The 13,722-nt window shown below is 37.6% G+C and overlaps 1 protein-coding gene across 3 annotated transcripts; it reads right to left on the bottom strand.

Moving 5' to 3' along the window:
• Positions 1-5,821: 5,821 nt before the first annotated feature.
• LOC139964578 (BEN domain-containing protein 6-like) lies at positions 5,822-13,683 on the bottom strand. 3 transcript variants are annotated; one of them, XM_071966298.1, is made up of 6 exons: positions 13,549-13,666; positions 11,319-11,421; positions 10,430-10,601; positions 9,331-9,443; positions 8,727-8,970; positions 5,822-5,999 (listed from the first exon to the last, which is right to left on the bottom strand). In XM_071966298.1, the coding sequence occupies exons 4-6, from the start codon at positions 9,418-9,420 to the stop codon at positions 5,878-5,880; spliced, it is 456 nt and encodes a 151-aa protein (XP_071822399.1). In that variant the 5' UTR covers positions 9,421-9,443; positions 10,430-10,601; positions 11,319-11,421; positions 13,549-13,666; the 3' UTR covers positions 5,822-5,877. The 3 variants fall into 3 exon arrangements, with proteins under 3 accessions (XP_071822399.1, XP_071822392.1, XP_071822407.1); XM_071966291.1 differs by lacking the exon at positions 11,319-11,421 and having other exon boundaries at positions 13,549-13,683; XM_071966306.1 differs by lacking the exon at positions 11,319-11,421 and having other exon boundaries at positions 8,727-8,964; positions 13,549-13,683.
• Between the last annotated feature and the right edge of the window lie 39 nt (positions 13,684-13,722).

The following is a 13,722-nucleotide window of genomic DNA, read 5'->3' as shown; positions in this document are numbered from 1 at the left end:
GATTTTCAATGGTTAAATTTATATTAATATTATCATTATTATTGAAACGACATCACGAAAATTTCTAACCGATATGGAACGGTAATAACACGGCATATGTATGTAATTGGCATGCGATGCAATAACCGATGTATGCCTATATGATATGCAGATTAAGATGTTGAACGCGAACAATTTTGGTTATATTTTTCGGTCAGATCGTTACAGCCCCCCCCCCCCCCAATCAAACTGGGCTCCTACGCCTATTTTTATATGCTACAAATAGTGAAATTGTGAAAAATGTTCAAGTACCGCATATTATTAGATTGAAAGATCGTCATCTGGTATATTTTCTCTGTGTCTCAAAGAGAAACATATAGAGAATGTAATGTAAACTTCGATAATGTAGATGGCAGTAAAATTATGGACGACAATGCATTCTTGCAAGACTTACGATTATACATCAGGGGCGTCGGAGCCGGTACGGCAGGTCCGGCGGACGCCGGACCAATCTTCACGGCGCAGAAAAAGAAAAAAAAAAGAAGTAGGACCAAGAAAACAAAAAATGGCAAAAAATAATCTAGGAGGTATAATTTTTAATAATGATGACGGCAAGTAGGCTAAATGTGACTATACTCTGGCATGGCAGGGATCTTGTTTTCATGCTCGGGAAGTGTCATTTCCTGCAATCTGGGAGGAAGTTTTTCAAAATTTTCTCCATTACGCTACGCGCCAACCATGGTGGCGCGAAGCGTATAGTTTGACCTACCAAACGTCCTCCGATAATAATGATAGATGGCCACACTCTGATCTTCCGTACCAATTCAAAAACGCTTCCGACGCCCCTGTACATGGCATGATATAATCTCTGACATGAACTTAGAAAAGGCACTTCAAACGTGGGAAGATGTGTTGATTGGTATCGTGAACATTCACGCCCCGCAGAAACTAAACAGGATCAAACGAAAGTATCAACCTGCTTGGATTAAACGAACAAATAAAAATCTGCCATGAAACATGAAAGCAAAAATATAATGAACACATCCCTATCTCGTCTCTGCTCGGGAACAAAGCAACATCCCTCATTCGACTATCTCAGCAGGGTAGTATACTTTAAAAGTGCTATTGCCAAAAACTGTGGAAATGCAAAAAGAACTGTGGCAGATCTGAAGAAACGATTAATGTATAATAGAACACACAGTGTATTTCTAAACGGGGTAAAATCAACCGCAATGTATGTTAAAGTTGGTGTACCGCAAGATTAAATTCTTAATTGGTGCCACTCTTATATCTATACTTATTAACATATGATCTTGATTTATGCCTTGAACACTATTCAGCTGCAATGTATGCAGACGTTACAACATTTCGTATTAGTGATGAGAGTTTTGATAGGCTTGGTATTAAATTAAAATGAAGATGCCAGACATATACAACTCATTTTACAACTCATATTGTCTCAGCGGCAAGCAAAATGGTCATTAATGTAATGAGTATGTCTTATGTTGTTTTGTATTAGCGCCTTCACCAGCGCTCTCTGTCCATACATGCCATCTAAAAGTAGAAACCGAATAAACTAAAGATGATAAATCAATCCTTCGCATTAGTTGTAATCATTACAATTAACGCTGCAAAAAATAAAAAAAATAAAAGCATATTCATATGTTCCAAACAAAGACAAACAAGCATATAGATCGCAGCAATCTAATTGTGACGATAAATGCAAAACTATACGTCAGCAAAGCTTCTATATGTATTAACTTTGATGCCCATCTGACTTGGAATGTCCAAATTGATTTTGTATGTATCACCATAAGTACTAATAGAATGGCACTGTTAAAAAAAATTAAAAGAGATATCGACATTCCTATACTTTCGTCTTATACTATATATAAAGGCTACATTATGCCATTAATGGATTACTGTAAACTTACATGGGGTTCATGCAACCAGAAAAGAAACACTGACCGAAATCGAATCGGAAAGCTCTAAAAATGTGTGTCCCCATTAATCCTAGGTGCTACTTATGACTACAGGCGTAGGAGCCCAATTTGATTGGGGAGGGGGGGCTATATAACGACTAGCCCGAAGAATATAACCAAAAGTTTTTTTTCGCGCGCCCCGCGCACGTTCAACATGTTAATTTACACATCATATAGTCATGCATTGGTTATTACATCGCATGCCAATTACATAAAATCATTAACCCTTAACCCATTAACCCCATATTGGTTATAACCTTGAGGGAAGTCGTTACAATCATAATGATAATAATAATAATAATAATAATAATAATAATAATAATAATAATAATAGAAGTTTAACCATTAAAAAAAAAAAACACTGGTGAATTACCGAATATATAAGTGCTGGTGAAAACTATTGGTTTCCTTTAGCTTCATCATTGCAATTTATTTTTCTTTCAGTAGGTGCCCGAAAAATTCTCAGCATATTGCCCAAATTTTCACAAAAATATTTGGTTGCATCCCCTCAGGCCCCCCCCCCCCCCCCGGCTATGGTTATGACGAATGGTCAAGTGACCTATTTGAACGACTTCGATGGCATACTGTCAGTCAATGTCTTAATATGAACATGTTATGGTGTGTATATCCATCCACGGACTTGTCCCACCATACATGAAAGGAATGTTTGTTGATACATATGATTAACATTACCATGGTTACGGTCAACTACGTCATCGGGGCTCTTTCTAAATGTAAAACTGAATTGCACAACGGAAAGATTTCCTACATTGCAGAGAAACAATTGAATGAACTACTAAATAAAGTAAAAAATGCAAACAACTCCAGTAGTTTCAAAAGAACAACTACAAAGTTATATTTAACTTTTAACATGTTTTAGTTATTTTTTTGTTACGATTTACGTCATTAGAAAGTCGCACACCATTTTTTGTTCATGTACCTCTTATATTTTATGATTTTAGAATCGGAGCACTCTTTAATGACTTCGAACATTCTTATACATCTATAATTCAGTTGAATTCCAGTTTACAACATCTTAGTTTAAACTTTCATGTATTTCATAAAAAAGTTTGTTATTCTATGTATTTGATTTTTATTAAATATATTTCTATTATTTGAGGGCCTCGTGGAAGATTAGCTCCGGCTATACGAGTTACCCTCTTACAATGATGATGATGATGACGACGACGAAGACGACGAGGATGACGACGACGACGACGAGGATGACGACGACGACGTTGTTGATGATGATGATGATGATGATGATGATGATGATGATGATGATGATGATGATGATGATGATGATGATGATGATGATGATGATGATGATGATGATGATGATGATGACGATGACGATGACGATGACGATGACGATGACGATGACGATGACGATGACGATGACGATGACGATGACGATGACGATGACGATGACGATGAGTCGTAACTGTTACTCAGACAGAAGTCCTTCCTGAACGGTACTGCTCGATTGGTTATTGGCCGATGAATACGTTGAAGTCTTTGAAATTACGTTCTCAAATATGAGCTCCCTAGTATTCCCAAGTGTGGAACTCTATGTTTCACAATATTATGAAATGATATCAGGTATGTCTGGAAAAATATCAGCACATTACAAGTTAATATCAACATGACAACATTGAAATCAATATGTTAAGTTCCAATATCAGTGCATCAGAAATAGTAACAACATTTTACAACTCAATAACAGCATTTAAAATAAAACATATATCTACAGATTTTCAACTTGAGCAACTTAAAATGTTTGTCCGATTCTATCGGCGTTCAACTTGTTAGTTGCCATTGGTTTCCCAATGTTAGAATTTATATCAAACATCTACATTACGGGAAAAAAACAATTGAACATCAGTATATTATGGTTGAGGTCGATATGTTACTCTAAAATATCAGTATATTATACCTCAATATTTAGCATACTACGAATACCATATAGGTTAAGGTGACCATATGTTCTCCCAAGGAAATCCGTGGACATGATATTGATGTTGCACCCCCCAGTGGCGTCACCGAGGGATGATATGGGGGGGGGGGCACATGACCTCCCAAAAGATCGTGCCACCCACCCCCGTGACCCCCATGTTGACGTCAAGGGTTAGAACATATACACTATACCAGAACATTCTGAAGGTCTCACAGTGTTTTCGTGGTTCTTGGTTTTCAAATGCCTTAGGTTAGAACACCTCATCCAGAAACAAATATAGGTTGTTCAACATATATAAATCCACTATCAAACCTTGAAGGTTGTTGAGAGGCTTATTATTTACTTGCTTTGATTTTCTTAGTCAGTTTTCTGTTTTACTTGATGTTAATTCTCTTTGCTTTTGTTTTAAACTCCGAACTGTCTTCTTTTAGAATACTATTTCGACAGTTCCAACTTTTTTCTTTCTTTCTTTTTTATTATGATTATTATTTTTTTTTCTGTTTATTTTTTGTTTATTCGAGTTTTCCTCGTTTATAGGTGAAGACAGTTGGATGTTTTCTAATTTGAATAGGCTATTTAATCTCCGTTGAAGAAGGTGACCAAACTAAGCTGCCATATGCACATTCAGCTACTAATGTTTAGACAAGTTTATTCTTTCTATTGTGATTATTCACACACCTTAATTGCTATTTGTCCGACAATGCATGGCGCTACCAAAACAGTCTTCTGCTTTACACCATTAGATATAGGCTCAATTTATAGCTAGCGCGAAATAATCTGACCTTCGTCCTCCCCGCGCGCGCATACATACGGTGATACAAGAGCGCGCGCTCACTGCAATATCTGTATGCATGTTGTACGTACATAATATCTCCGTGCGTGCGCGTTTATTTATAAGCGAGTGCTGACCATACCGTCATACACAGTGGTGTTTCAATGGGAATTTGTTGTTTTTTTACAGGCGTCCATATCAACACGTACTGGGGAGTTCTCAACATTGTATGCAGTGCAGTTCCAGGTAAAAAATTACCATACTTTTACCATGGTCACTTACCACACTTTTAGATCCATGGTAAAAGCATGGTAAATGTGTGGTAAGTTACCATGGTATACCATGGTATTTTGGCCCTATGGACATGGTACACCATGGTATTACCATGGTATACCATGGTATTTTTATATCAAATTTACCCTGCATTTACCATGCTTTTACCACACGTTCACCTCAAATTTACCGCGGTAAAAGGCCCAACATTCACCACACTTAACATCAAAATTATCATGTATTTACCATGGTTTTTATTTCAGCAAGTTTTTCACCGCAGTGATTATTTAGCTCCATAAGGAATACTGTGCATTCACCACACATTACATCAGAGTTACCATGCTTTCACCACACCTTACAATACTATCTATCATACAAAATTCTCAAATGCCATTTGTTTACCAATTCAATTGACCAAATCGGAAAAATGACAGACTGACGCTAACCCTAATAATAGCAACAGCCAATCAGAGAATACCTTATGAAACCATAACAAATGCAACTGGATGATTTAGCTGGAGCCATTTCATCTCCATGCTCATGCAAGAGTCACAACGGTATAGATCTGTGAATTGCTTCGAACAGAATAACACGGCGGGTATGTGGAACTGGAAGCACGAGAAAGTTGATTTATATATTTCAAAGAGAGAAGAAACAACTCTGAACACATGCCTTGCGTAGAAAAAGGGCACATTTTTAACCCTGAGGAAAAGTGGGGGGGGGGGCACGTGCCCCCTGGTTCCGCCACCCTTGGCGTAGGCCCTATAATTAGTGTGTAACATCTAGGTCTACTACATATCACACATAAATAAAGTAGAATATCGTCAACTGTGATTTCAGGAAAACCTTTATTGGGAAAACATTTATCAATGAATAAAATAAAATAAAATAAATTATTCAAATTCGGCACCATGTCAAGCTTCTGGCTCTACTTGCTGCTTCCTCTTCAAAGCCTTCGCCGCATTCGATAATTTCTGGCGGATCATACCCCTGACCTCACTGGATGTCTTGATGGGGAAGGCCTTCAGCACTCGAGCTGGGAATAGGAAAGAATGAAGACTGGAAAGTCAGAGACTTCCATTGAACTGAGTACAATATGAGCCAATTCCGTCTCCGATGTGAGCAGGCCCGTAGCCATGGAGTGGGGAGGGGCATTTCTGGGCAATGCCCCACCAAAAAATATTTCTGCCCCCCCCCGATGATAATTGAAATTGCATAATAATTAATCTTATGCCCCCATCACAATTTTATGCCCTCCCCCCGCAAATCACAATGCTTGCCCCACCCCCCTAAAAATGTAATGCTGGCTACGGGCCCGAATGTGAGGGAGGGACATCAATGGTTTCCACTCCTATTGGCATTTTTATTTAGTGTAGAGCCATGCCCTTTGGCATAGCTGGCCTGCCTTAGAATTCGGACACCGGAACTGGTCAAACCCTTCTGTTCAGATTGGGAGACACTTCAGGGCGTGGGGTAGCCTTGAAATCCATTGTTCTTAGACATTACGTTACTTTTATCAGTTAACTCAACACATCGAAGATTTCTATTTACCTCTTTACTACGTTTTTGTCTGCTTTTGCAGCAATTGAAGTTGTCACTTTAATAGCTCTATGAGGTAATTATATAATTTCTCTTCTTTTTATATCTTTTAAGCAAACAAGGGTTCTGTGATTCATAATATATCGATTTGATTCTGTTACTCTCGATCAAGTTTAGAGTCACGGTTGGCCCTATTTGTACTGTTAACACTATTACAATGGTAGGCTACTGCCTGAGTAGTATAATAATAATAATAATAATAATAATAATAATGATAATAATAATAATAATAATAATAATAATAATAATAATAATAATAATAATAATAATAATAATAATAATAATAATAATAATAATAATAATAATAATAATAAATGAGACTTATATAGCGCCAAATCAGTAAACAAAAGTTACTGCTCAAAGCGCTTTACAAAGAAAGTAAATTACAAAGAAAGTAAATGTTAAGCCTGAATTGGCTTTTTAGAGGACTTCCCTCCACATGTATATTTCCAGTGGAAAATCAAATAAATCAAATCAAATCAAATTAAAGTATAGCCTAGGCTTAACCTTTCAGCATACTTAGTAACTTTTCAATCCAATATTACTGTAAAATGCTGAATTAAGAGTTCGTAAATAATAGTATAACTGCTTTTCCAGAACCTTTAATCAACCTTTATCATAATTTTATATCTCCATACTTAATGATCTCAGTGGTTCCTAAGATCGTAATTTTACGTAGGCTACGTCACATGAACAAATTGTATTGTAGCCATAACAGGGGACCTTACGTCATAGTAAACTTATATTTTTGCATAGCGCCCTCATTTAGTGAAGTACTTGTATTTAAGATGGTCGCGCCCATGAGTCGAGATGTAATAGTCTAAACTCATGTTCGTAATGTCAATGTGAACTTTAGGCCGAGTTGTTTTTATTGACATGTTATTAATGTGTACAGAGAGAGGTTGTTTAACTAAATGTTGGATACTTCTCTTGGGTTTTTAATAGAGATTAATTTCTTGTACTGGGAAATATGTACACCTTTTTAATTATAACTTTGGAAATGTTAGCTAATATGCAACCATTATTATAGAGCCATTTTGATAGGTTACAAGTTGAGGTTAAATGGTTATAAGGTGAATAACTGACAACAAATCGTTATTAGGTGAATAACAGGCATTTGTATTTGCTTTGCCATAAATTTAGTTTCTAGTTAATTCCTAATCGTAATTGTGGACTTTAATAATGTTCACCATGTGCATGGTCACATGACCACATGTAGTTAAAGGAGCCGTCCCTGTATTTTAATATTAAAGGAGTACTTAAGATACCTAATTTAACTTTTATAAGAGCATTCTCATTTCAGTGTAACCGTCCCTTAGTTTTACTTTCATTTATTTAAGTGTCTTACTTTATTGATTGCCATATGCTGCTCCTTATTTTTTTAATGTTAAGATTTTCACTTTTTATCTTATTTTGTAAATGGCTTTTACTTATGAGACGTTGTTTTCCTTTCCTTTTTACGTAGAGCTCGCTAGTCGGTGTCAGAGAATACGCTAGCAGATATACTACATGGACTAGTACTAAAACCAACATGTTAGTTATTCTTGTTGTCATCGGCAGAGATCCGTAGCTCCCATCACCCCACCCCCCCAGGAATGTCACCACCGAACATCCTTTCCCCCGGCTATACATTAGGAATGTTGATAGTGAAGAACTACCATGGCATATTCCTTGAACTAGCGCGGTGGACTAAACTGGATCACGCTCAGTAGCTGTTTCTGTCTGATGTGGGGTCAATTATTACTTCAGAAAAGCCTTCAGTGTAACGAACAAACGTATATACCCATTACGGCTGTGTCATTCCGGTTAATTCACTAACCGGTTAACCGTTTCAATTAACCGAACGGTTAACGTTTAAACGTACAGTCCTAATACCCATCTCGCAGTTCTTCTAGGTTCTGGGTTCACAAACAGGGAGAATGGCAATGCAAGGAGTCAACATGCATATAGTGGTGAAAAATCCTTCAAAGAGGTGGAACGAATAATACCAACTTCGTTCAAGTAAGTTACTGCAGGCATATGTTGGTGAATGTAATTTTGACATTGTGTTCATCACAGAGACATGGTTAAACGAAGAAATTTGTGATGCAGAAGTACAGCTAGAGAATTACAGATGTTGGGATGACAAAAGAGTGTGTATGAGATGCAATGACACTGGTCTCACCTACTATTTCCTGAACAGCTGATCGGTCCAGCTGATGCTTAGCGACAGCGTGAGGGTCGGTTCCCTCTCCGGACACCGTTCCGGTAAGCGTATGACTCGCCATGTGTTCTTTGCTGAATAGCCCCGTCATCATATCGTTGACCATTTTTGAAGCCTCTTGATTGTTACAGCGCCTCATGACGTTGTCCAGACGCGTGGTCAGATCAACCTCAATGGTTTGGCCTGATGAGATAGGCCGCTGTGTCTGTCGGAAAATTAAGAAACCATAAATGGGAAAAAATAATCTGGGACTGGAAAGATGTGGATTGTTCCGAATTTTTCCTTTTCGACAGCTTTGATGTCCATATGGGCAATGAGCATACCAAGTATGACCCCGGAAGCATTTCACCTTCTCAACTGACAGATATTTCCCGAGTTCAACCCCTCCAGGCCTCAAATGTAATTGAAAAAGAGTGGCGCCCCTCTTATTTCGCCAACTAATACACCAGGTTTGAACTGATATCTCATGGTGCATGTGTATACGAAGTAAAATTGAGCACTATTTGTGATTGAAACAACTTCAATAGAATGTTCTGGATTCAGTGTAATCTGTGCAATCTCCTACCTGACTGTTCTGAACGTCCTGCTCTGGTGGGGGCATGCTGGCACTGCTCTGAGGTGGCGATGGTGTCCTCAATAATCGCAGCTCCTTCATCTCTTTCAGCAGATCCGGTAAATCTTATGGAAAAAGAAAATGACAATGTTAGAATTAAATTTGAATGCTATGGGGAACCTGTAGGCTTATCGCAACACCGACCGTGATATCGTGAATGTACAACGGCGCATGAGCGGCGACTCAACCTGATCAATATATGGGGGTTGGGGGCATGACCATTATTCAAAGAAAGTAATGGGAGCTTTCTCTGATATGGAGGGCATGTCAATTATTTTGTAGAATACCACGGAAAAACGGAACAAAAATATAAATCCGCCATATCGTTATATTTTATCTTCATTTTCTGAAAATTCTCTCGCTACGCGCGAATATAAGTCCTTGGCATCGTTTTGTTTTTCTTCATAACTGCGTAGTTGTAGTCGGTGTGAGAATCCAATGCGTATTCATGATTCAAAGTACTGTACCCAGAACCATCGAGAGTGCACATCCTGAGCGGTGCGGGCAGACTGCCCCCTCCCTCCCCCCCCTCAAAAAATTATGCGATCGAAAATGCAGGAAATGACGAAAATTCGGAAACAGAATAGGTGAAATTCTGGCAAAGATGAACTAAAAGTGAAAAGATTGCCCATTTTCTACTAAGTGCCCAAATTTTTGATTGAATGCCAGAAATGTGCAAAAACCAAGAAGTCGATACAGTAGGTCACTAAGTTAACAGTGTTAACATATACCACCGAGAATAAAACTATCAGCTTAATTGCTGTTTCTATTTATGACACGTTTAGAACTTCTACTGGCAAACTCTACTCTTTGTCGAATTAATCTCTCTAATGTCAACACTTTATAGCCTACCGTTTGCCAGTTGTAGCTATATAGACCTACTTCTATATTTCATTGGCACTTTTCACGATGGTTAACTAACCTGTTATTACCTCATACATAAGAATATCAATTCAGAAGCAAGGCCCTGGACTATAGGCACAGGCTAGGCATATAGGCTAACTTTACAGACGGACAAACAGCTTTCGACAAGGTGTAAAATATCACTAACCAGCATATGCGCATTCTGTTTATGTCTTCAAATGTCGTCCTCTTCTTCTCTGCAAACATATCATAGAGGCGTCAAAACAATTGAGACGAAGAACGAAGGTAAGATATATCCAACGCGTAGACTGCACTGCATACAATGTTGAGAACTCCCCAGTACGTGTTGATATGGACGCCTATAAAAAAAACAACAACAAATTCCCATTGAAACATCATTGTGTATGACGGTATAGTCAGCACTCACATATAGATAAACGCGCACGCAGGGAGGTATTATGTACGTACAACATGCATACAGATACTGCAGTGAGCGCGCGCTCTTGTATCACCGTATGTATGCGCACGCAGGGAGGACGAAGGTCAGATTATTACGCGCTAGCTATAAATTGAACCTATACCTAATGGTGTAAAGAAAAAGACTGTATTGGTAGCGCCATGCATTGTCGGACAAATAGCAATTTAGGTGTGTGAATAATCACAATAGAAAGAATAAACTTGTCTAAACATTAGTAGCTGAATGTGCATATGGCAGCTTAGTTAGGTCACCTTCTTCAACGGAGATTAAATAGCCTATTCAAATTAGAAAACATCCATCCAACTGTCCTCACCTATTAACGAGGAAAACTCGAATAAACAAAAAATAAACAGGAAAAAAAATAATAATCATAATAAAAAAGAAAGAAAGAAAAAAGTTGGAAGTGTCGGAAGAGTATCAAGTAAAACATCAAGTAAAACTAAACCGACTAACATATCAAAGCAAGAAGAAAAAATAATCAATACCAAATTTGGGTAATTACAGACAGAGGAAGAAACAGAAAGGGAAACAGCATCAGCCAAAGAAAAATGCAAAAAAAAAAAAAATAAACAAACGAAGAAGCAATTTCCCCGCTTACAGTAGTCAAGAAAGCCAGATTTCGAAATCAGGAGGGTTGTGGTGGGGTGGCAAAGGTGGAGAGGTGTAATTACAGGAGCCCCAATATTGAAGTTTTGTCTCGCCTTTATAGGATAAAGCAGAAGAAATGCATTGGCATTAACTTAGTCTTAAGTTTTCAAGACTCATGCGGTTGTGCACTGACAGCAGATGGTACATGTCATGATACAGATTATTTTGGTATAGTATAGTAAGAAAATGTTTAACAGGTCGGTAAAATTGCGACACAAAAAGAAGATAAGCATGTATCAGTTTAAATTTTGTGTACAAAATATCTCAGTAATTTTCATAAATCTAACTGAAATGCTCATGTTAAACAGACTGAGTTTAATATGTTATGGTGGTCGGGTAAATATATGTATGTCTTTGCAGGTTGGTTAATTAATTTTTTCGTTATTAGTTGTTTTTCGGGGGAGTGGGGGATGGGGAGGGGTGTGTGATTTCACACAAAGACAGTAATTCATTACAATATTTTATAAAATACCTGAGTGTTTTACTTGATTTCTGTCTCACTCGTCGACTTTCACAAAAAAATGTTCGAAAATTGCATTATGACGAAAATGGTAGCAGCAGGGGTGGGGAGGTGATTTCACACAAACAGAGTAAGTCATTGCAATATTTTGTTGAAGACCTCAGGCTCAGTGGTTAACTTGATTTTGAGGTGCAGCCCCCAACCAAATTTTTTTGTGAAAATTCGGCAATATACTGAGAATTTTTCGGGCACCTACTGAAAGAAGAAAAATTTGCAGTGTGTTTTTCAATTTTTTTTTGTGACATGATATTCGGCAATATGCTGAGAACTTTTCGGGCACCTACTAAGAGAAGAATAATTTGCAATGTGTTTTTCAATTTGTTTGGGTTAAAATTCGGGCAACATGCTGAGCATTTTTCGGGCACCTACTGAAAGAAGAAAAATTCGCAGTATGTTTTTCTTTTCTTTTTTGGTGAAAATTCGGGCAATATGCTGAGAATTTTTCGGGCACCTACTGAAAGCAGAATAATTTGCAATGTGTTTTTCAATTTTTTGGGGGTTAAAATTCGGGCAATATGCTGAGAATTTTTCGGGCACCTACTGAAAGAAGAAAAATTTGCAATGTGTTTTTCAATGGTTAAACTGATATTATTATTATCGTTATTATTGTAACGACCTCCCCAATAATTATAACCAATATGGAAGGGTAATAACACGGAAAATATAACCAAACTTTTTCGCGCGCTCAGTGCGCATTCATCACCTTAATGTGCATATCATATAGGCATTTATCAATTATTTGCATGTGATGTAATAACCGATGAATGTCTATATGATATGCACATGAAGATGTTGAGCGCACGAAAAATTTTTGATTATATTTTTCGGGCAAGTCTTTACAGCCCTCCCAAATCAAATTAGGCTCATACGCCTATGACGAGCATGCATGGGAATCTGATTGAAATGGTTGCACGATTCAGGTGGAATTTACCATTGCATAGACAGGAATACGAAACTATGTTTAGACACCCCACCCCTCAGACCTACGTGTCACCATTGAGCTTTAAACTGGTTAAAGCTCCATAGTGCCACTCAGCCGACTCATAGTAAACGGTGTGGCATTGAGTGCATTTGCTTCCCCATGCACTACACTTTTTAATTGGCACATTTTCACGACGGTTAACCTCTAATCACGTTATAGCAACGTATAACCCTAGACTATAGGCACAAACTAGGCATAGGCTAACTTTACAGAAAAACAGCTTCAGACAAAGTGTAAAATATCACTAACCAGCCATGCATATTCTGGCCTGACTTTAGAATCCGTACCATGTGAATGTGAAAGCTTACTTCGAATCGGCAAAATAACAATTGTAAAATCTGGCTGAACGTGTGTGCTCGCAGTCAGTGAATAGGTGCGTCGCGTGAATGATTCGCTTAAATGAATAAGTCAATTACAATCTGAAGTAAATTGCTTGAAAAAAAAGCCTCACAAGTGTTGACAGTACCAAATTAGTGACAAATATCACGTTTTAGCAAAATATCACTATAGCTATCATTGAGTAGATCAAGGAAATGGAATGCAGAATAACAAAATAAACCATAAAATCAGATAGTATTAACTTGGTGGAAAAGCACAGGAGTCAAAAATTATCAACGGGGTATAGATGACACATGCAATATTTCTTCGGAAATGAATGTAATGTTATGAATAAATTACCGTATACTTGTTGTCACCTATGTTGTCTATGGCATTTTTCGTCTTCCGCTTCGAGGATCCCTATGCGTAAAGATTGTAATTCGAAATCCGTGAAACAAGTTTCCTATAAGTCAGTTAAAGTGGGCTTAACTAACTACGTATATCTATGGTGTAGCAACTCATATATGCATAGTA

Source organism: Apostichopus japonicus, chromosome 3 (genome assembly GCF_037975245.1).
Source record: "Apostichopus japonicus isolate 1M-3 chromosome 3, ASM3797524v1, whole genome shotgun sequence".
NCBI lineage: Eukaryota > Metazoa > Echinodermata > Holothuroidea > Aspidochirotida > Stichopodidae > Apostichopus > Apostichopus japonicus.
Note: the sequence above shows the minus strand (reverse complement) of the source record. Positions and strands in the feature narration are given on the sequence as shown.